The sequence below is a fragment of the Lactuca saligna genome, chromosome 7 (assembly GCF_052625555.1).
Source record: "Lactuca saligna cultivar CGN05327 chromosome 7, ASM5262555v1, whole genome shotgun sequence".
Classification (NCBI taxonomy): Eukaryota; Viridiplantae; Streptophyta; class Magnoliopsida; order Asterales; family Asteraceae; genus Lactuca; species Lactuca saligna.
The window spans coordinates 130,346,836-130,371,136 of NC_136423.1; the positions used below are offsets into that span (position 1 = coordinate 130,346,836).

General features: G+C 37.5%; 1 protein-coding gene across 1 annotated transcript; it reads right to left on the minus strand.

Annotated features, from left to right (window-relative positions):
- Positions 1 to 4,249: 4,249 nt before the first annotated feature.
- LOC145006310 (peroxidase 43-like) lies at positions 4,250 to 6,534 on the minus strand. The gene is made up of 4 exons (XM_078965408.1): positions 6,222 to 6,534; positions 5,932 to 6,114; positions 5,648 to 5,810; positions 4,250 to 4,768 (listed from the first exon to the last, which is right to left on the minus strand). The coding sequence occupies exons 1-4, from the start codon at positions 6,432 to 6,434 to the stop codon at positions 4,356 to 4,358; spliced, it is 972 nt and encodes a 323-aa protein (XP_078821534.1). The 5' UTR covers positions 6,435 to 6,534; the 3' UTR covers positions 4,250 to 4,355.
- Between the last annotated feature and the right edge of the window lie 17,767 nt (positions 6,535 to 24,301).

Genomic DNA, 24,301 nt, shown 5'->3' on the forward strand with positions numbered 1-24,301 from the left:
CCATCTTTCTTTAAATTTATTCCCAAAGAACTTTTCTGCCTCCTTTTTTATATTCACCGGGTTAGTACTCCAAGCGCCATTTATCATGATCCCATGTATATGGTTTTTACGATTTCTGTTGTTCACGTAGGTATGGAAGAAGCGAGTATTCTCATCACCATCAATTTCCCATTTTAATTTTGCCCTTTGCTTTAGGTTCATGGCTAACCTTCTAGCGTGATCGTCCACCTTAACTCCTAAAATTGATCTTTCTTTCATCTCATTAATAGTCATAGGCCTAGATTCAGCCCCCATCTCGATTTCAGCTATTCTCTTTTTCCATTCATCTACTTCCTTCTTCTCCTTATCAATTGCGTTTATTTTCCAGTTTCTAATCGCAAGTTTGAGATGCTTCAATTTATTCAAGAGAATCATGTCAGGTGTACCATAACCCCTGAACTCTGAGCACGCTTCCTTAATAACTTCATCCAGATTGTCGTTAAGTAACCATGAGTTTAAGAACTTGAACGGAGGCGGACCGAAATCCACGTTACTAGCTCTCAATATAATGGGGGAGTGGTCTGAAAGGTCTCTGTTCATTGCAAAGGAGGAAGCAAGAGGATACACGGAAAGGAAATTGGAACATACCAGAAAACGATCTAACTTACTTAGTTTCCCACCAAGAGTTCTAAAGTATGTAAATTTTTGGCCTCCCATCTTCAAGTCCGTCAGTTCACCGTTGAGGATGAATTTGTTGAACTCATTTGCACTCCGAGCACAGAATTCAGAATTAATCCTTTCGTCTTGGCGCCTTACCACATTGAAATCCCCCATGAAGATCCAGGTTGCCGATCTCGATAGTTTTATTGCCAACAGTTTGCCCCACACTTTAGCTTTCTCACGTTCCTGTTGAGGGCCATAGACATTTACGACCCCCGTTAGCCCATCTATTCCCACAAAGTTCCCCATTGTTACGATATAATTCCTTGATTTAATCACTTCTACTAACGAGAACATTCTACTATCCCATATCGTTATTATTCCTCCCGATCTTCCCGTAGAGAATACTTGCTCAAAGTTACAGTCTGCGTCACCCCAACAGTTAGATGGATTGAAAAGCGGAGACTCTTCCCCCAATTTTGTTTCCTGAATCCCGACCAAACATAGTTTATTTTCTCTCCTTAGTCTTCCTACCCAATCTGTTTTATGTTTCTCTCCCAGACCTCTGATGTTTAGTGACATGATGTTCATTATATTAGCTGGTTTTCTCCTTCTTCACTAATTACATCTTTGAGGACTTCGTTATCACATTCCAAATCGAATCCCAGCATTTTACCTACCTCCACCATGTTCCTGATTTCTGACAATGAAGTCGAGTGTGACTCGTCGTCCGATTCCGGGAGCGGGATATGGGAAGGGATCGGTTCTAAATTTAAGTCGATGGGGGATTGATCTGAAGACACCATTTGATTTTGATTTTCCATGGGCGACTCAAAAATCGGCGTCAATAATCGTCTTCTTTTATCAGAGGATCCTTTAAAATTATTGTTGGTTCGACCCGGAATTGGTTCACTTCGAACCATATTGTTATGAAAAGGGCCAAAGCAGCCTGTTAAAGGTAACGCGTTTAGGGGCCCATTTGACAAGTCCATATGGCCCAAATTGGTAGACTCTAGGTTTTTAGACGGCGCAATATTTCCTGCATTCCCATTTGACTTTCCAATAACCGACGGTTCATTAACGTTTGCATTAATTTGCGCCCTTTGGGATTCTCAACGCAATTCGGTTTCACTTCCTCCGTCAGTCCGGTACCATGATCGCCGGAGGCGGCCCCATCTCCGAGTTGTTATGCTTACCGACCACATGCAAGTGAGAATTTATTTCCGTTCCATCCTCTTCTCTAATCTCACCCTCTTCAGACTCTTCCTTTTCATACTGTATTGGAGGGGTATCCGATACATGATCTTCATCGTCCGATCCGACCAAGTCATCCACTTCGTTTTCATCTTCGTCTGACGAGGAAGTATCCTCCAATGAGTGATCAAGCTGCTTAAATGGAGTCCAGTCAAGATCGACTTCGTCAACTCGGATTTTAATTGTCTTTCCATTAATCTCTACTGTCGGCTCACTTGAGATGGATGATAACGAGCTTGTGATGACACCGACTTTCCCATAGACTAAATTCGCACTGGATGTATCAACTTCGAATGGAACAATCACCCTGTCCATCAGTCCGACGATTTTCGAGAAGTTATCTTCTGACCATAGTTTTGGTGGGAGGCCAATGATTTTTAGCCATGCTATCCTTTCGAAGTTATAAGTCGCGATATCGCCGCTCTCCATCGACCGAAACCATTCCGACCACCTATCCAGGAACGAATCTCTGCTCTTGTCATCTATGAATTTGACGCCCATTCGTAGCCCTCCCAAGTATTTTAGTTCACATTCTGACCCATCACAGTTCTTGAATGCAAGTGGCGCCTTTTCGAGATGGTCGAAGCTGTGTATTTCACCAATCAAAGTTAACTTACTACTCAACCATCCCTTAAGCGGTGAATCGTCTGAGATCTTAATTGGAGATAAAAGTTCCGCTTGGGTTTGGTAGGCCGTAGTTCTCCCAAGTTTATTACTACCTCGTACCACCTCAGCGAAGGATCTGTTATCTCTACCTCTCCATCGATGTTCCTGTGGTCTTCTGTATTGGTTCTGATTCCTCGTAAGCTTGTCCCCTTTTGAATCGATCGATTTTCTTGCAAACCTTGCTATGTTGATCTCCAACGATTTTTCTTTAAAAGTTAAGCCTTGAAGGGACTCCTCAAGTCTCCGTTCATCTCCCGTCGCTTTAAATCGCACAAAAGCAAAAGACTTTTTGTTTACGTCTTTCTTCGCAGCCACATACACATCCACCACTTCCCCGTATTTGGTGAAGAAACTTTTTAAGGGTTCAATCCTGGTCTCCTGAGGAATATTAGATACAAACAGCGTCGTTACCCCTGCATGATTCCAACTTTTTTGATTTCCTATCGCCGCTGTCTTCCTTCGTCTTCTATTCGTAGCCTCTTGCCAACCTCTGTCAGTCGCCATCTCATCAATTTTATATTTCAGTTCATATATTTATCATATGGTCCATTGTAACGAAGAGAGGTGATGTCCATTGAAAAGAGTACATTACTACATATCCAAATATCCTACTTAAAACATTTAATAAATAAATAACTTTTTTATTAAAATCATAAACGGGTCACGGGTCAATCCAGGTTTTTTTTGTCAAACCCATAAACCACCCATGTATCTTCATATCCGTTTCATGTCGGGAGCCTAAATTCGGCATGCGAAAAGATGGGTCGGTGTGATGGTGATCCATTTCCCACATCCTAATCGTTTCATATTTATCCTCATGGCACATAATTTTAGGAGTTCACGCATGACTTTGAGAATACAAACAATTTGTTTGGTCTCTTTTGGACCTTTGTCTTCTATTTTACAAATCTACTTCACATGTTAATTTTTGTCTTCTTTAACCTTATACAAACAAATCCAAAATAAATATCACAAGATAATGTTAGAAATTTGGGTGTAGAAAGGCTTGGAAATTCTGAGAATTGTGATTATCACTTTCAAATCGAAGTATTTGGTGGTACTCCCAAATCTTCAATTGGATAAGACTTAGAGAGACAAGAACCGATAATGTTTGGTGATATTTTCGTATGTACTAGAAAATGAGACCAAAACCAACTTTAATATCTTTGTCTGAAAACTATCATATGACAGTTTTAAACTGTCATAAAACCATAAAAACTATCATAAAACGGATATATGGATAAGGGTAAAACCAATGGTCAATTTTCTGAAAAATCAATTTTCGATCCCAGCCAGGGGCTCTGTCCCTTGGACCCCGCTCCCAGGGGTGCTGCCCCCAGATCCCCGTTCGTTCAGGGGCTTCGCCCCTAAATGACAATGTACTTTGAAACTTGATCAAACTTAAACAAGTGTGTACTCCACACCTTCCTTACTTGTTTAATATTTATCAAGATCATTTTTGATCAACACAAAGTAATTTCATTACACTTAAATAACATTGATGATCAAAATCACCAACAGATAAGGATATTCCATAATAAACATACATTTATAATATGCTATGAGTAACCATAGGCTGCCGCCAAATGGTAAATTGGTAATTATTCATTTAAAAAACCAATGGTAACACTTTTAGTAAATATCAATTTCATTAAAACCATATATAACAATTCCACATTATCAAAAAGGCTTGTAAGTTGTAATATGATCATTTGTATATATAAAGAAAACAAGTGAGATCGACTAACTTTTCTTCTAAAAGCTGAATATATAACTCATTTTATTCTTCCAATAATCTAATTAAACGCTTTACATACACGTCTAATGTTCCCATTAGAATCATCCTTGGTTCCGATCCTTCCCATTCTCACCATGGAATTCACAAAATCCTCCTCAAAAGTCACCGGATTCAACCCCCCAAAATACGAATCCACTATTCCCTTTGTCGTCGGGTCATCCATTAGCTTTGCATCCGATTCTAGCACTCCAAAACCACTTCTTATATTTTGTAAAATTTGATTATCAAAAGTCTCTCCACTCCCATGATCCATGGGCAACCGGACCATTATGTCCCCGTTTTTAGGGCATGTATGTGTCAGTTCGGGTAGGAAACTAGGGTTTATCCTCGGGTCCGGACCTCCAGTATCAGCAAAGTTGTATAGCCGATCCTCCATGAAGAAGCATGCAGTTGTACCAATAGTGTGAGCAGCTGAAATTGATTCACAAAAATAAATGTATATACATATGCTTAAAGTAGCTACGTAGATTCAATCAACTTCTCAAGTTCATGACTTAATGTTTGGTTGTGAAACTAGCCTATACATGATGCCTAATTTGGAAATTATGATGTAATTGATCCTAAAAAAACATATAAGTACACTAACAAAATCAATGCAGAATCTCGTATTTTAAGAGAATAGAAATGCATGAGTAGTTGCACCTGTTCAAATTTATTGCGAAACTAGAGTATTTCAGGCAAGAAAGAACATGCAGTTGGTCGTTGACAGAATTACAAAAGTAGTAAATACTAAATACTATGGGCACGTACAGCTGTATTTTGGTTTTAAAATAGTAGTAAATACGAGGACACAGTCAGAACATGCATTTTGTTGTTGATAAATCCTAGGAATTACAAAAGTAACTGTCGTAAATGTTTGTTGCTTTAAACACACTGAAATTTTCTAACCGATAAATGATGGTTTTTTTATCTTATAGAAAATATCGATATATATATATTATTTTATTGACTTTTTTAAGATTTGTTTCAATGTGTTCATATGGGACCCAAATAAGTACATCCTTTAATTTCTTGATATATCCACATTCCTTTTCATGGTATTTAGCATTTTTAGTTCAATTACTGTTTAGTTTCATGCAAAATAACGTTTAAATGTTAAAGAAATACACTTCTAATTACTAACGCCTCCATATCATTTAAACACGAAACCAGCGAATCTGTGATCGGTGATTCTAAAGCCAATACTATCAGTATTTCATTCAGTTGTAAGTATATAAACATGTAAAAAAGTTTTCGAAGTACGTATATAAGAAAATAAAATCGTAAAATGTATAGAAAGATAGACATTACCACTAAGAACCACAAGGTCTTTGTCGTTAAGTCCTTTTTCGATGAATTTTTGCTTGAGAAGCTGAATTGAGTCTTTAACATCTGGCATTCTGTCAGCAAGATTTATATTTGATACCAGACCATCTTTCCTTCCTGTTTCGACTTGATAAGATGGCCCACCACTCTGCTCAAACACCATTATCATTAACAACAAACGACGAAAAAGATTTCATTTTTACTCTCTTTCACACACTAACTGTGTGTGTGACAAAGAGGTAGATGATCATTAACTTTCTTTCACTTACAATAGCAACACCATCTCTCGCAGCCATGGTAACAATATCCGCACATGAAACTACGCCTGGACAAACACTTTCCAGCTTCGCTTTTGCGTTCTCTACTACATCATACCCTTGTACCCCTTGATGCCCGAATGCCAATCGCTCTGAATCTTTTCCTATATCTATCAGAATCGACCCATCACATCCCTGAAAATTTCGCATTCAATTAATCAGTTACTTAACTAAAGAAAAACATAAGTCCAATTCGTCATATGTATTATATATATTGAGAGAGAAAGACTGAAAGAAAGAACCTCGACGAAGCAGTCATGGAAGTGAAGCCTGAGCATGATAGCAGGAATCTGAGGGTTAGAATTGGCTGCATCTCTCACAAAACCGGTAACTATTGATTCTGCTTCGGGACACACATCATTGTAAAACCCAACTTGGAGTTGGGCATTTGAAAACCCAAATATCAGTTCGAATAATACGATCATAAACAACATCACTGTTCTCATTTTGATCATTTCAACAAAACGGTTTAATGTATTTGTTGGAATTAATGCGAAAGAGATGAGATATTTGGAGCTTGGTGGGTCTGATATGCTTAGAAGAAGGTTCAGCTTAGCATTTAAGCTTTTGCCAGCCACATTTCTAAATTATTGCAGTCTTAAAATACACGTCAATTTCTATTAAAAATTTGTTGAATAGGAGTGAGAATGAGATAGGGACAGAAAGATGCGTTATTTATGGGTTTATGATCAGTTTTGGTAAAAATATATAGAACGGAATTTTTCTATGTTGGAATTGTTGTTGGGGTTGCTAAATTGTATTTATGGGCCTTGTTTTTGACGTATGGTAGTATTATTTTCTCTAAATAACTTTTCAAGTGGTATCCAGTTTATATATGTGTAGTGAATTGAAATCAAATGAAAACGTATATGATAAAATGTTAAAAAACTTGTTGCGTCATTAGCTAATTCATTTCCAAAACACGGTGCATTGAAAAAAGATAGTGTCCCGGAAAACTAGCCAAAATGCTGTGGATGACACCTAAATCAATCCTAACACACATGTGCGTTTTGTTCTCGAGTTTTTTTGTAAAATCATTAAAGGAAAGAGAGGGAAAATGTTAACGGAAGGAAAGGGAGGGGAAGGAAAATTTTATTTAATCCGTGTTCCTGAGTTTGAAGGAAATGAAAGTAAAATTTTTAGTTTATGTGTTACCGAATTAAGAGGGAAAAGAGAAGAAAATTAAAAGATTACAATTATACCCCTATTTACACATCATGTTAAGAACATGTAAACAACATGAATAAACTACAATGGAAATCAAAATCAATCAAAAACATTTAATCAAACAATCAACTAATTAAAACCACTATTAAGTCAACAATGAAAACCTAGAAAATCAAAATTTCCCCTCTTACAAATGAAGTCCAATGCAACCTACTATAAAAAACAAAAAAAATCCCATAAAACCTAAAGACATGACTCAATTTTTAGCTTTATTCATCATCTTTCTTAAAAAGATCTTCCTCATCCTCATTGAAGAACTAAAAATTGTCCTAACATCGACTTGATTACGCGACAAATATATGAAAGCATCGGCAAATTCATCGTCATCCAAACCCATCAACTCTAACTCTTTCTCGATTTCCTCACCTGTATAGTCACGAGATTTGTTCCCTTCCCTCATAACATCAATAATTTCTTTAAATGTTTGGACAATATTGTGTTCAAAAGATTCTGATTCAGGTTGAGGTTGAGGTTCAGGTTCAGGTTTAGGTTCAGCTACTACTTCATCTTCATCTTGACGTTTGCTTTCTAGTTTTCTTTTTTTACTCTTCAGCTTCTTGGCTTTTGAACTCCCATCAGGTGAAACATCTGTTGGTGACACTATTTGAATGTCCTCATCATCATCTTTGTGTTCGTTCTCCAAACTTACCTCCTTATTTGCCATTAATTTATCCACATCAACATTTTTTTCTATTTTAATTTCTTTGGATTTTGCATAACCAGCCGTGTTTTTTTTGCTGTTTCCGCTTTTGATCCCAATGCTCTATCTTCTGAAAATAACATCACAAACTGATTGTAGTTTGAAATTTTTTTGGTCCTAAATGCAGCTGCTTCAGGGTTTGCCTGTTTATAAACAAACCAAAAAATTAATTAGTCTTTCAAATGATAACTGACACCTTTATATGGTGTCATTAGTTCAATGGTATGAGGCAAACTAGCGTCTACCAAACAATATCGGCCTATAAATAACATGTAATTAGTTTTCTAATAAAAGATTACACACAAAATTAAATTAATTAACTAAAAAATTACCCCTAGGAATTAGTAGCTTATCGTCTCTTTTAAGTGCATCTTTCACTATCCTTGAGTCTGAGGCAGTGCCCTCCCACCCAGTTAAAACGTACGTAAACTTCAAATCAAATGAACACACGGCTAAGACATTATGGTAGGGTAACCCTTGTGACAACGATATCTAGGGGCATCTCTATTGGGTACTTTTACACGAACATGTGTCCCGTTAATTGGCCCTACACAATTCTTTAAGTAAGGATAAAATCTCTTTTTCTCTTGAATTTCTTTTGGGACCACATCACCTTTAGGTTATTGAATGTAGTAACTTTCTAATGCTACAACCGCGCGAAGAACTCTATGGAAGCACCTACTTGTTGTAGATTTAGCATGCCCATAAATGAAGGAGACCATTGTATTTCTCATATCGTTACCTACGATGTGTAGAAACCTTGCAACATGTTCTTCAACAAACATGTGTTGTGTAGGTCGCAGTCCACCATCACGTCGTAAGATAATACACAACTTTCTAAAAGCTTGTTCACTCACACGAATAAGCTCACGACATTTCCCACCATTAATAAGTTTGTATAATAGTCGATCTCGTTCAAGTTGACGCTTTAATAGTTCTTCCTTACTAAGTAAATTGTGGTTATTTTTTTGAAAGTCTACGTTGTATTGCAATGACCATGAACATCAGAGTAACCACTAGCCTTCGTCTTTTTTCCCCATTGTGACAACCGTCAAATTTCGGTCAAGTCAAAGTCAACTAAAGTCAGCAAGTCAAACCGTTTGACTCAATTTCCCCGTGAGTACTAAAATTTACACTATGAAACTTCTACATAACTCTCTATTCTAATGAGAAATCATAAAGAAAAAAGTGCGAACACCTATATCTCCTTAACCTAAAAACTGTGGTATGTGGCGAGCCAAACCGATAAAACAATGTTGCATACTCATCGGGAGTGTGTAAGATCCTTAAACAAGGCTTAACAGGGTTTACGAACCATGCATTGCGATGCCGGACACTCACAATTGTCACACATGGAACCTCTCTCAATCGTTTTCACTCTATCTCTCTCTATGTCAAATCTCTCCAAGTATGTGAAATCTCTCTCAAATATCTCTCTGTATTAGAAATCTCTCCAAGAATGTCAAATCTCTCCCAAATCTCTCCAAGTATGTGAAATCTCTCTCAAATATCTCTCTGTATTAAAAATCTCTCCAAGAATGTCAAATCTCTCCCAAATCTCTCCAAGTATGAGAAATCTCTCCCAAATCTCCCTCATTTAGAATCATTCGGGTCATTCCGGCCCTTAATCGGGTCAAAAACGGCTTAAAACGGGGCGAAAACGCGAAAAACGGATCTTAGGAACCGAAACCCCTCTTAGGAACCGAAACCCCTCTTAGGAACCGAACCCTCCTGATGAAGAAGGCTGCTGAACCGAACCGAAGGTACTGTTCACTACTGTTCACTACAGTTCATTCGGTTTTTGACTTCTCGCCTTCTATCTCCGAACCGAGCCTCTGTTGGCTAAGGGCGCGAGGACCGAGCCTCGGTTCTCGGTCACCTCATCTGTCCCGCCTCTCTGTCCCTTCCCACCTCTCGGTTCTCTCTCTCTCTCTCCTTTCTTCCCTCTCGGTTTCCACCCTCCCCCTCTCGGTTCCTCTCCTTTCTCTTCTCTCCTCTTGGTTTCTGGCTCCCTCCTCTCGGTTTCAGCATCAGAAGGCCGAACCTCGGCCAGAATCCGGAAAATTGTCACTTTTAGCCCATTTTTGATATTTTTAACATTTTAAGCCCGTTTTTCGTGATTTTAAAGCGGGATTTTCTCAAGAAATTATATTTTAACATAATAAACCCTAAATATTCATAATTTAAGCATATTTTAATGAAAATCATTATTTAAATAATAAAAATCAAATGGGTGAATTATTAAAGGTGGAGTGTTGACTTTGCCTTATCCAAAGTCACAAGCAACCACCCCACACCCACTCTATGACCAGCCATACCTCCCCACCTTACCTAGGTCACTTCAATGTCCCTCACACTCAATTTACACTCATTCCCACGTTTTTAGAGCTGGAACAAACATCCTCTCTCCTCATTTCTCTCATTTGCCCTCATTTCACTAAGTATCAAACACCACTTTTCTCTCAAACTTTTCCCACTCCAATTTCGAGATTCAAGGCTGATTTTCAAGTGTTCTTCCACTCTTAGTAAGTATAATTCATCCTCCTTATGATTATTTCACTTCATTCTACTCAAATCATGAATATCTTACACAAACTCCATCATATTAACGTTAGAGCTTCGAATCTTCAAGTGATTCTTCAAGTGTTCTTGGGTTGAACACTTCTCTTCTTCAACACTTATCTACTGAAATCACTCAAGGTGAGTTCATACCCCTACATTTTCATGTTTTCTCAAGTTTTTAAGGGGGGAATACAAGTTAAAACACTAAGAACATAACTAAAATTTTCTAACAGCCTTCATCAGAAAAGTTCAACTCCATTCACGGACTGTTTTGGGTATCTTAAACATTTTTGTTTTCAAAACTGTACAAGGTGCAAATAGTTCAAGTTCTTAGCTTTAAAATGGCTACTTGCACATCTCCATACGATTTTTCTACAATTTATGGTGATTTTTACAAAACTGCCTATCATTTCAAACAACAATCCGGACCAGTTTGTGATTTTGGACTTATTCACCCAAGTTGGAGGTCGTTAAAAATCGTGATAAAAATTATGAGTAAACTAGACACATTTTTCAAACTCTCAGAATTTACGGATCTAGTTTTCGACTTCTTATGAATTTTCTATGATTTTTCCAAAACAGTGCAGAATGGCTAAAGTTAGCCAACAGCATGTAAATATCATAACACTTTGTATTATGTTGAGCAAAGTGTATAATCATAAGTTCTAATCATTGAATGTTTTTCGTTGTTAGTTTATCATCATGAACTGAAACCAAGTCATTCATAATAAATATTATTCATTCATTTTAGAACACGTATATTAAACTATAAAAAGTATAGTTTAGTAAATTCATAACACTAATACATTTTAATAAAAGAGTTTATACATATTACATACATTTTAGATAAACTATAATAGGTATAGTTTACGATACATCACTCAACACACTCGTACAAAAAGGGTACATTCATACAAGAAAGATTTATATTCACACACATTTCACGTAAACTTGTTAACCTATATTGTGAGACTCTCTCTCTCTCTCCCCGTACGTCCGAGTGCGGGATATAATTCCTGGTAGTTATAATCAGAATCTCCTTGAGGGAGAACGTGATACTTGTATATAGATCTATATTGGGTTTGACACCCCACACCTTTCTGCTAGCTACAGTTGGACCTGCAGGTCTACGGGTGACAAATGTCATTTTAATTTTCGCGACGCCTGAGAACGTCGTGGCAGGTTCACACAGTCATAGTATGATTATAGCGACTCACATAGGATATAACAATCCATAAGTTTACGGGATTTTATTTTTAAAACCTAAATGACTTTTATGTCGATTTAAAATCACTTTTTATCTCTATGAGTACATATTTTACTGTACACTTTTGGTTTTGGTAGTTACGACTACACATCATTTGAAACCACATTTATACCTTTAAGTATGGTCAATACTTGTTATTACTCGGTCCTCTAATTTAGGACTACATATATATATATATATATATATATATATATATATATATATATATATATATATATATATATATATATATATAATGTATTAACAAACATGAGAACGTACAGAAATTTCATTTAATTCAAAAGCGTCCATGTCCATTTAAATACATAACATTTTCTACTAATAAGAAAGGTTACTTATACATTTTGGTCTTCAGTCATAAGACTACATTACACAGATTTTAAAGAAAATATCGGATTTTCTGGATACATACTCTAACGCTTTTTCGAGGAAAACGATTTACTTTTCTAACGAAATTTCTTATGAACTCACCAACCTTTGTGTTGACACTTTTCAAAACTACTTGTATTCTCAGGAATTCAGTGAAAACAGGAAATCAACAACGTTTTGAGGATGGGACGATAAATCGTCAAACAATTCATTTTGTATCATAATGTAATTGATGTGAATCATGTAAACATGTGCTTTGATGTAACGTTTTCAATTATATTTGTGTTGGTTGTATTTACTTTGAGCACTATTATACTCATCGTTGTGATACTCTACATGAAGTCATCCACCCCCGGACGTTTCCGCCATCCTTGGTTTGGGGGTGTGACAGATTGGTATCAGAGCATTGTTTATAGTGAACTCAGTATATCAAACCACATAAGATATACAAACTATAAATGCATTGGGACTAAGTCTCTGATTTAAAGTTTCAAAACAACTATACTTTTAGAAATAAATAGTTTCTTATTAAAGGTATACATGCATACATACATATTAAGGTCAGCACCACTCTAGAACAAAACAAAAGTAATGATTGTCGAATATCACAGGTAAGCTCGGGGATGTATGGTCAGTCTTGGGAGTGGCATAGCCTGATCAACTATGCTGGTCCGAGGAGTGATTAGCACATGCCCAAGAATAGTTGTGATATGGCGACAAGTCTAAAAACTTACCAACACTACCACAATGAGAACATTAGAAGAGAACATGAGTTTAAAATACTATAGGAGTGTTTTGTAATATCATAACTTGTATGAAAACTAAATAGATCCTTAATAATAGGTCTATAGTCCCTAAGTGGATACTTTAAGGTTATATATAACTTAGAAATTATAGACTTAGAATTTGTGGTCATTACTTTACTTCCTTTTCCTTGTTTGGATGTAGACCTAGAGTGGGATCACTTATTCAAAGGTCTATCGTATCTTGTTATATGTAATTAGTATGCACTATGTCATTATAAAAGTAACTAATAAGGATCACCCCCTATAAGTAATTGATAATAGAGTTAGACGCATAGTACTTATCTCCTCCACTTCTATTCTCGCAATTACGGCATAGCAAAATCCTACTTACCGGACGACCGTTACTTTCCTAAATCGAACTCGAGGAATGGTGAATGGTTATGAGAAGAATTATAAGCGGGACCGGAGGTAATCAGTCCTCCATGCATAGCAAGGGTTCCGTGAACCGTTTCGACTATAATGAACCTGTGAACCGTTGGGCAATCGTGATCGAGAGTTGAATGTCGACAACAATGACAACAACCACCATGTGGAGACCAACGAGGGTGCTATGACCTCAACCACGAGGGATTGACGGACAGAGCCCTCCCGGCAAAGACTCGGCGGATCGCGATCCTCGGGGATCAAAACAGGAAGACTACAATCTGAGTTCAGAAAACTGCGCGCTACTATAAACCCCACCATCTCATGTACCGGTGACTCAGAATTATACCACTATTCCCGAGACCAACTCTCTTTTTAGGACCTTATCGCCACTCGTGAAGAGGAAAGAGAGTAACAGGGTAGGACAAACAACATTCAAAGAAATGATGATTGTAGCCAAGCGTTGATTGGCAAAGCTACAAAACTACATCGACCTTGCCTCAGGCATCACAAGGGATGGATCATCGTAAGTAGAGTTCGTACCGCTCACCAGACCTGGTAAATTAGCTTCATAAGTATGCGCTGGTGCTACTCTATTGTAAGTGAAATCGCGACACAACAAATTAAGTGGTCATTCTAATCGAGAAATTTATCCTCTATCAAAACCCGCCCATGCACAAATGTGAAGTAGACCTGCATTGAGGTCAAAATTTTCACTAAAACCATGATTTCTAGAGTCATATTAACAAGATGGGCTTAGGATGTACCTATCAGACTCGAAGGACTATCTAGCCTTAATTATATAACTAAGCACACATCAATAGGTCGTGATAAGGACTTAGCTTGGGTCAAGTATAAGGTTTCACTTGGATACCGAACTACTAAAATACATGAGTTTATTATACAAAGAATCTCGTTATAATTGTTTTCAGAACACCCTAAACAACCGAACTTTGATACAAATCGATATGAGATAAACTTAGTTAGAAAACTCGCGACATATAGCCATTCTATAAACTCATTATCGTCTCACCTTTAAACATTAGTTGAGAAGTTTCTTCTTCATAGACCTATGGGTGCTATCATACCAGCACTAATGCACCGGAATCCCATCGAAATTCCTCAGCCAAGGTATTCGGACGAACATGATTCTAAGAGGAGTAAAACTTAACGTCCATATGAAACCTACTCCTACCTACTGCCATAACTCCATCTCGGGAGCGTTAGCTGGAAAACACTAAGAATAGTACAGTAATGTGCAAAAATTTATATGCGCAAATATAAATTGTAAGGATGCACTTAAGACAATCATTTCCACTAACGAAGTCGTTTTTCGTCATGAAACAGAGCTATGTCTTCACCAAGAGGCAACAAACCAACTAGCAAGGCGCCAACACTTCAGATAGACATCACTACTTTTCAAGCTGCAGTCACGGCAGCCGTGGCAGCCGTCATGGTGCATTTCAATACTAACAACGTCAACAGGGGTGGAGGCGGTACTAACAATACAAATTGTGGTAACAATCAGGGACACCAATGGGTACCTACCAACAAAAATACCTCAAGCCACGAACCTACGAACAAGAAGAGAAAGTTTTGGGACATGAAAGAGCGCCACCAATCTAAAGGATACACTAAAAGACAACAACCTAGGGTCGCCCCTACCATTAGAACAGCAGTCATGACACATGACTCGACACTAGCCTCGGGGTCTGCCACCCAAATGTCTGCCAGACCCTATGAGGGATCACTCCCAAAGTGCAACAAATGTGGCTTTCATCACCATGGGGCTTGCCGGGAGATGCACTGTAAAAACTGCAACAGGAAAGGGCATACCGTCCGATTCTGTAGGGCCTCGGCCCATCACCTCCCTTCAATCAACTTCACCAAGGTAGGCCCAGTATGCTACCTATGTGGTGAAATGGGACACTTTAAGAGAGAATGTCCAACTGAGAAGAATGACGAAGGAACAGGAGGAATGTGATGAACACACCAACAGGAGCAGCAAGGGAACCATGTTAGGACTTTTGTAATATTCCCAACGATAAAACGTTTAAGTACTATATGTTTGTAATGAATTTGGTACGCTTACTAAAGTAACCTTCCTTCTAAAAAGTAGCTGAAATATTTTCTCTCTCATACAAATCAAACCAAAGACATTCATATGTGACCTTAGGAGCATTACCTGTAAGTTGTGATGACCTAGTCCATACATCGGGGTTAAATTAAAATCAAAATACTAAAGTCTTGAAATAAATAATTCCATCCTGGCTCCGATTCCATGTCTAGTATTAGGGGTTGAGTGGGGTCACCCACTCGACAATTTCACGATGTCAATTTACATACGACGATCACATACCGCTCTATCATAAGGAGACCTGTCAGGAATCATGATATCAAGTATCATTACTGGCTATCGAAAACACACCCACTACCAGTGCTAGGCACTGTGGTATGAATCATCTACAATAATCATAACATTTAACAAAACGGAACACACAGAAAAGAAATACAGGACACTCTATCACTCTAGTGATCTCTTCCTTCGAATACAACTTATCTCATGTTATCTAAAAAGATAGTGTTGTCGTTATTCAATTTTGATTGATATAGCCCTCGTCTTCCCGATTTAGCGACTACAAAAGGGCCTTTCGCCTAACCCCCCGAATATCGAAACTATCGTCTCTCATAAACATCCAGCACGGACCTTTGGGTCATCTCTCGCTATGGAACTCCAAAACACGAACCAGAGGAGTGTCATACTTCCCGAAGCCTTATCACATGTATTTTCAGGAGACCTTCGGGAATGTCACGCATGTATCAGACAAGATTCAAGCATAGAAGCTTGGGATAGATATGGTACGAGTCCTGCCATGAGCTTCGGGCTAAGGTTGCCCAGAAGGACGAGTAAATGTCCTACCATTCAAAAAAGGCCTAGTTGCGTAAACCAAACCCACATACTTCCTACCGAGCTACAAGAGCTGTCAGGGAAAACCTGTCGAACTACTCAACAATGAAATTGAAGAACCAAGCTCCTCACCCTGAAAAGCTTTGGTCTTATTCTTCAAATTAGAAAGACAAATCGCTCATAATGCCATCGATTTCAGAGACCCCGACAACATCTCTAATAGAAACCTTTACTATCTGCCTCGCATAGACGAATAGGCCGACAAACCGCAAGGAACGAGGTACCCTTCAGGATTTGGACCTGAGATCAGAATATCACCAGTCACGAGTATTGAAGAAGGATGTCCGAGAACAATCCTCCGATTTCGATGCAGACGTTGAAAGTTCGTAGTGATAACCCTCGGATAGGACCAAACCCACTCGTAGGATTCATGAACGTAATAAATAGGATATGCCATTATTGCTAGGATCAGTTCATCATCTTCATTACACACGACTTACTTGTCTACCCTTATAGTAAGAAGGAGACCAAGGAGAGCAGCTACAACAAACCACAGAAACAATTTGATCAGAGAAGTATTACCCGAGGTTCTCTAGATACGAGTTTTGGAATTGAGGAGTTCAATTCTCAAGACACATCGTTACCAAGGTGGAAATTCATAAGGACCCTTTCAACTGATCAAAACCGTTGAGAAACAGTCAGCACCGAAGGCGTTAGCAGAAATACGCCAAAATTCTGGGTCTCGCTGACCTACTGTCTTAATTCCTTTGGAACTTCTCGAAAAATACAGACCCCCTCCCTACCTTGACCCTAAAGGGAGCAACCCTTGACAGGAAGAGAAGCAAGAGGAAGAAACCTTTAGAACGCCGGTATAACCGACCAAATTCCTCTAGAGACACTCACTCTGGGAAGGCTTAGTACGCTTCGGAAAGCATGGAAAGCCAATACCCCAAATAATTGTGTCTTTCGAGATTCTTGTCAGAATCAGCCCTGTAACTCGCTCCTTCAATCTACTCCCGCGAGTTTGGTAAAGTACACTCTACCCAACATGTCCCAAATTTACAAGAAGTATCTATCCGACGAGACTCTTGCAATTCCCCTCGACGAGATCGAGTTCCACAAGAGCCTCACCTTCTTAGAAGAACCATGGTGACCATGGAACAAGGTCAAGCGGATGAAACAACGCCACTTCCCATTAGTGAAAGTTCGCTGGAATATTAACCACGGACCTAGAGTCACATGGGAGCGCGTGAGTCAGTCGATTAGGAAGTATCCTCACTTCTCGGCTTGATTATTCATGCCTACTCCTTGCCTAACTTCAAATTTCGGGACGAAATTCCCTCTAACGGGGGATGATGTGACAACCGTCAAATTTCGGTCAAGTCAAAGTCAACTAAAGTCAGCAAGTCAAACCGTTTGACTCAATTTCCCCATGAGTACTAAAATTTACACTATGAAACTTCTACATAACTCTCTATTCTAATGAGAAATCATAAAGCAAAAAGTGCGAACACCTATATCTCCTTAACCTAAAAACTGTGGTACGTGGCGAGCCAAACCGATAAAACAATGTTGCATACTCATCAGGAGTGTGTAAGATCCTTAAACAAGGCTTAACAGGGTTTACGAACCATGCATTGCGATGCCGGACACTCACAATTGTCACACATGGAACCTCTCTCAATCGTCTTCACTCTATCTCTCTCTATGTCAAATCTCTCCAAGTATGTGAAATCTCTCTCAAATATCTCTCTGTATTAAAAATCTCTCCAAGAATGTCAAATCTCTCCCAAATCTCTCCAAGTATGAGAAATCTCTCCCAAATCTCCCTCAAATAGTTCCCGTAACTTTTTAGAATCATTCGGGTCATTCCGGCCCTTAATCGGGTCAAAAACGGCTTAAAACGGGGCGAAAACGCGAAAAACGGATCTTAGGAACCGAAACCCCTCTTAGGAACTGAACCCTCCTGATGAAGAAGGCTGCTGAACCGAACCGAAGGTACTGTTCACTACTGTTCACTACAGTTCATTCGGTTTTTGACTTCTCGCCTTCTATCTCCGAACCGAGCCTCTGTTGGCTAAGGGCGCGAGGACCGAGCCTCGGTTCTCGGTCGCCTTATCTGTCCCGCCTCTCTGTCCCTTCCCACCTCTCGGTTCTCTCTCTCTCTCCTTTCTTCCCTCTCGGTTTCCACCCTCCCCCTCTCGGTTCCTCTCCTTTCTCTTCTCTCCTCTCGGTTTCTGGCTCCCTCCTCTCGGTTTCAGCATCAGAAGGCCGAACCTCAGCCAGAATCCGGAAAATTGTCACTTTTAGCCCATTTTTGATATTTTTAACATTTTAAGCCCATTTTTCGTGATTTTAAAGCGGGATTTTCTCCAGAAATTATATTTTAACATAATAAACCCTAAATATTCATAATTTAAGCATATTTTAATGAAAATCATTATTTAAATAATAAAAATCAAATGGGTGAATTATTAAAGGTGGAGTGTTGACTTTGCCTTATCCAAAGTCACAAGCAACCACCCCACACCCACTCTATGACCAGCCATACCTCCCCACCTTACCTAGGTCACTTCAATGTCCCTCACACTCAATTTACACTCATTCCCACGTTTTTAGAGCTGGAACAAACATCCTCTCTCCTCATTTCTCTCATTTGCCCTCATTTCACTAAGTATCAAACACCACTTTTCTCTCAAACTTTTCCCACTCCAATTTCGAGATTCAAGGCTGATTTTCAAGTGTTCTTCCACTCTTAGTAAGTATAATTCATCCTCCTTATGATTATTTCACTTCATTCTACTCAAATCATGAATATCTTACACAAACTCCATCATATTAACGTTAGAGCTTCGAATCTTCAAGTGATTCTTCAAGTGTTCTTGGGTTGAACACTTCTCTTCTTCAACACTTATCTACTGAAATCACTCAAGGTGAGTTCATACCCCTACATTTTCATGTTTTCTCAAGTTTTTAAGGGGGGAATACAAGTTAAAACACTAAGAACATAACTAAAATTTTCTAACAGCCTTCATCAGAAAAGTTCAACTCCATTCACGGACTGTTTTGGGTATCTTAAACATTTTTGTTTTCAAAACTGTACAAGGTGCAAATAGTTCAAGTTCTTAGCTTTAAAATGGCTACTTGCACATCTCCATACGATTTTTCTACAATTTATGGTGATTTTTACAAAACTGCCTATCATTTCAAACAACAATCCGGACCAGTTTGTGATTTTGGACTTATTCACCCAAGTTGGAGGTCGTTAAAAATCGTGATAAAAATTATGAGTAAACTAGACACATTTTTCAAACTCTCAGAATTTACGGATCTAGTTTTCGACTTCTTATGAATTTTCTATGATTTTTCCAAAACAGTGCAGAATGGCTAAAGTTAGCCAACAGCATGTAAATATCATAACACTTTGTATTATGTTGAGCAAAGTGTATAATCATAAGTTCTAATCATTGAATGTTTTTCGTTGTTAGTTTATCATCATGAACTGAAACCAAGTCATTCATAATAAATATTATTCATTCATTTTAGAACACGTATATTAAACTATAAAAAGTATAGTTTAGTAAATTCATAACACTAATACATTTTAATAAAAGAGTTTATACATATTACATACATTTTAGATAAACTATAATAGGTATAGTTTACGATACATCACTCAACACACTCGTACAAAAAGGGTACATTCATACAAGAAAGATTTATATTCACACACATTTCACGTAAACTTGTTAACCTATATTGTGAGACTCTCTCTCTCTCTCTCCCCGTACGTCCGAGTGCGGGATATAATTCCTGGTAGTTATAATCAGAATCTCCTTGAGGGAGAACGTGATACTTGTATATAGATCTATATTGGGTTTGACACCCCACACCTTTCTGCTAGCTACAGTTGGACCTGCAGGTCTACGGGTGACAAATGTCATTTTAATTTTCGCGACGCCTGAGAACGTCGTGGCAGGTTCACACAGTCATAGTATGATTATAGCGACTCACATAGGATATAACAATCCATAAGTTTACGGGATTTTATTTTTAAAACCTAAATGACTTTTATGTCGATTTAAAATCACTTTTTATCTCTATGAGTACATATTTTACTGTACACTTTTGGTTTTGGTAGTTACGACTACACATCATTTGAAACCACATTTATACCTTTAAGTATGGTCAATACTTGTTATTACTCGGTCCTCTAATTTAGGACTACATATATATAATGTATTAACAAACATGAGAACGTACAGAAATTTCATTTAATTCAAAAGCGTCCATGTCCATTTAAATACATAACATTTTCTACTAATAAGAAAGGTTACTTATACATTTTGGTCTTCAGTCATAAGACTACATTACACAAATTTTAAAGAAAATATCGGATTTTCTGGATACATACTCTAACGCTTTTTCGAGGAAAACGATTTACTTTTCTAACGAAATCTCTTATGAACTCACCAACCTTTGTGTTGACACTTTTCAAAACTACTTGTATTCTCAGGAATTCAGTGAAAACAGGAAATCAACAACGTTTTGAGGATGGGACGATAAATCGTCAAACAGTTCATTTTGTATCATAATGTAATTGATGTGAATCATGTAAACATGTGCTTTGATGTAACGTTTTCAATTATATTTGTGTTGGTTGTATTTACTTTGAGCACTATTATACTCATCGTTGTGATACTCTACATGAAGTCATCCACCCCCGGACGTTTCCGCCATCCTTGGTTTGGGGGTGTGACAACCATCATCATCTTGGCTGGTCATGGCACTTTCCTAATACTAAAAATTCACTTGATCAAGAAAAAGAAAAAAAAATCTCAATGAAAAAATCATGGCACAAGTTTATGTATACATTACTCCTTTCAAAAAATTGTTGCTATTTCATGTGTGGTGATTTTATAAATAAGACATTAATTAAGAATATTCTTTTGATGTATAACAAGTTCAATAAAACACTCAAAGATCTGGAACAAAAAACTCAAAACTACATGTCTTTTACAACCTTCTATGTGTATTTTACTGGAGTTTGAAGAACATGACATTTAAACTGATATGGATAATGATTCAGAATTTAGTTAGGTTAGGTTTGCATCGTATATTAGCTATGTGAAATTGAACTCGAAGTCTGCTCATATCCTATCTCTTGGACCACTTTGAAGTTTAAAACTATGCATAAGGTTTTTGATCTTACTCTACTTTTACTGCTATAAAACAGATGGGATAACCCATAATGATCTTACCAAGGAACTTGGCATTAAGAACAACAACATATACAATATATTAAGGAATCTTGAGACTTGTGGGTTAATTGTGAGGATGTACATGTAAGAGACTATGCGTCTGATATGAAAGCTATATGTGATAGACTTGAAAAAGCCAATGGCAAGGTTACCATCATAACATAAATTGTAATATATAACCTAGTAACATTAGTCTTTGTGTTTTAGGCCAGAAAAACATGTATAACCTCTCATATTCATGTAATTTATGTGATTCATGAATAAAAAAAAAAACAAAACGAAGATGACATGAAGCATCGAACAAGTGAAGTCACATGCAGTTTTTTATAATCTTTTCATATTCAATGGTTTCAAGATGATTAGATGGAGGAATTGAGCAAGAAGATTGTACAGGGATATGGAAGACATACCTGATCAGGGGGTCGACTTGAACTGCAGAGTCGACTTGAACAGGGATGGATGAATGAAAATTTTGTATAGGGAGGTATTGATTATGCGACTACGTGATTTTTATAAATAGGGTTGAGGGTATTATGCTCCATAATATATTCAGTGTACGTACCCTTCAAGTTTTCTTCCCGAATCCGCCCAAATTGGGAGGAAAATTTGGAAGGAAAATGGGGCTTCAAAATCCTTCACCTCCCCTCACTTTCCTTCCATAATTTAATCTCGGGAACAAGGTTTTTCGTCCATATTCCTCACCTCACCTCCAAATCCTTCCGTTTTCGTCCTTAAGTACAACTAGGGAACAAGCTGGTAGATCTTGGATGGGTTAGAGTGTTGGGTATGGGTCACCATAACATCATTATGGCTGAGGTGGCAACCCCGTAATCTAGTTATAACATGAAGAACACCACCCCACCCTCATGTTATGGGAAGAGGCGTGGTAATAACAATGGGAGGCAACATCATTTTCAACCAATCAAATATGTTGTTGTTTTGATACGTTACAATTTGTTTAAATGAATAAAGTTTTTCTTTCTTATGTCATATGTACTGGTCAAACTTTAATTGTTTAAACTTTATACAGTTTGTTTGAAGGATTGTAACTTATTGAATATAACACCAAAAACAATAAAATTATATCTAAAATCATCTACAAACTCTAAATTATATGTTGGAAAAAACCACATGTTAATTCGACTTAAAAAAAAAATAAAACATGTTAGTTTAAAATTTTTCACAAAATACAAAAGTTTAAATTTATTGCTGAAAAGCTGAAATATTTCAGCTTTGATATATCATCTTTGAAGGATTGTAACTCATCGAATATAACCTCAAAAACAACAAAATTATAGTCTAAAATCATGTACAAATTATAAAGTACATGTTGGAAAACACCACATGTTAATTTGACTTAAAACGAATGATATATTATTTTTTAAAGATTTTCACAAAATACAAAATTTTAAATTTCTTTCTGAAAAGCTAAAATATTTTAGTTTTGATATCTCATCTTTAAAGGATTATAACTACATCGAATATAACACCAAAAACAACAAAATTATACACTAAAATCATCTACAATCTTTAAATTACACGTTGGAAAAAACAAAATGTCAATATGACATAAAACGAATAAGATATGTTTGTTTAAAGAATTTCATAGAATACGAAAGTTTAAATTTTTGCTAAAATGAATCGATTCTGATAGAACTTTGTTCTAACAATTGGTATCAGAGCAGGAGTCTGTCTGATCAATACACTGTTCTTTTGTATTTAGAATTCCTTAGGGTTTCCGCTTTTATCGCATAAATACCAAGTCGTCTTCTTCGTTTCGAAGGCAACTGTGTTTTAGATAAAACCCTAATCTCGAGTATAAAAGTCTGATTCTAAAAACTCAACATGTATCACGACGATTCACTAACAAATCCCATTAACATCTCGAACAACATTGGATCTACAACAAGGATACCCATACTCTATACTCAAGAATACAAAGTATGGGCACTTCACTTTGAAGACTACGTGATCGGTTCTGAAGATGATGGCTATCTCATTTGGGAAGCCATTACTCTCGGACCGTTTGTTCATTCGGGAATGAACACCACTGTCAAGACTCAGAAGGAGTACAATAAGCTGGTGGCAGATGAGCAGAAGATGCCACAGGATGAGAAAGACAAATTACTATGTAATGTGAAAGCTATGCGAATGATAAGATTCGCCTCGCAATCCGACACCTTTCGGTTGGTTAGTTCGTGTTTGACTGCTAAACAAATCTGGGACAGATTGAAAGAACTCTATTCAACTGATGAAGATCTAGAACACTCAACACAAACCTTGTTGCTGTCAGAATTTGGAGCGTTCAAACAGAAATCAGAGGAAAAAATTGTACAGATGTTCGATCGGTTCAATCATCTTCTCAGCAGAATGGTCAAGCATGGAATAGAAAGAAAGATAATTCAGCAAAAGGTGACTTTCATGAACGGACTGAGAACCGATCTCTACCGTAAAAGCGCATGAGCAGTTCAAATCTTACTAGCTTGCAAAACTTGTGGGAGTCCTTAAGTCCCATGAAAGTGAAGTAACCAAAGAAGTGAAAGTGGTCTCTGGTATGGGATCACTGGCTCTTATCTCAAAAGGAAAGAATATTGCAGAAAAAGAAGAGGAGTCGGATGTGTCGGAATATGACCTAACAAACGAAGAATATGCTATGATGGTCACAAATCCGAAGAAGTTTGCTAGAAGAAAATTTCTTGTCAACAAGAACTAAAACTGGAAAGGAAGTTATAGTTCCGAGAAGGCGAAGGATGAAGCAAAGGTCGCCTCTCAAAAGACTGAAGACAAAAGTGAGAGCAAACTTGCAGGAGACTGGGGATACGACTGCAACTACTGCTATGGCAAGAACCACTTTGCCAA

Bases quoted from the DNA above. Each gene is read 5' to 3' on its own strand.
- LOC145006310 (XM_078965408.1), bottom strand. From the start codon at position 6,434: ATGATCAAAATGAGAACAGTGATGTTGTTTATGATCGTATTATTCGAA. The intron at 6,115-6,221 runs GTTCTTTCTTTC...CGAAATTTTCAG, and splicing joins TCCATGACTGCTTCGTCGAG to GGATGTGATGGGTCGATTCT. The intron at 5,811-5,931 runs GTAAGTGAAAGA...GTGTTTGAGCAG, and splicing joins CGAGAGATGGTGTTGCTATT to AGTGGTGGGCCATCTTATCA.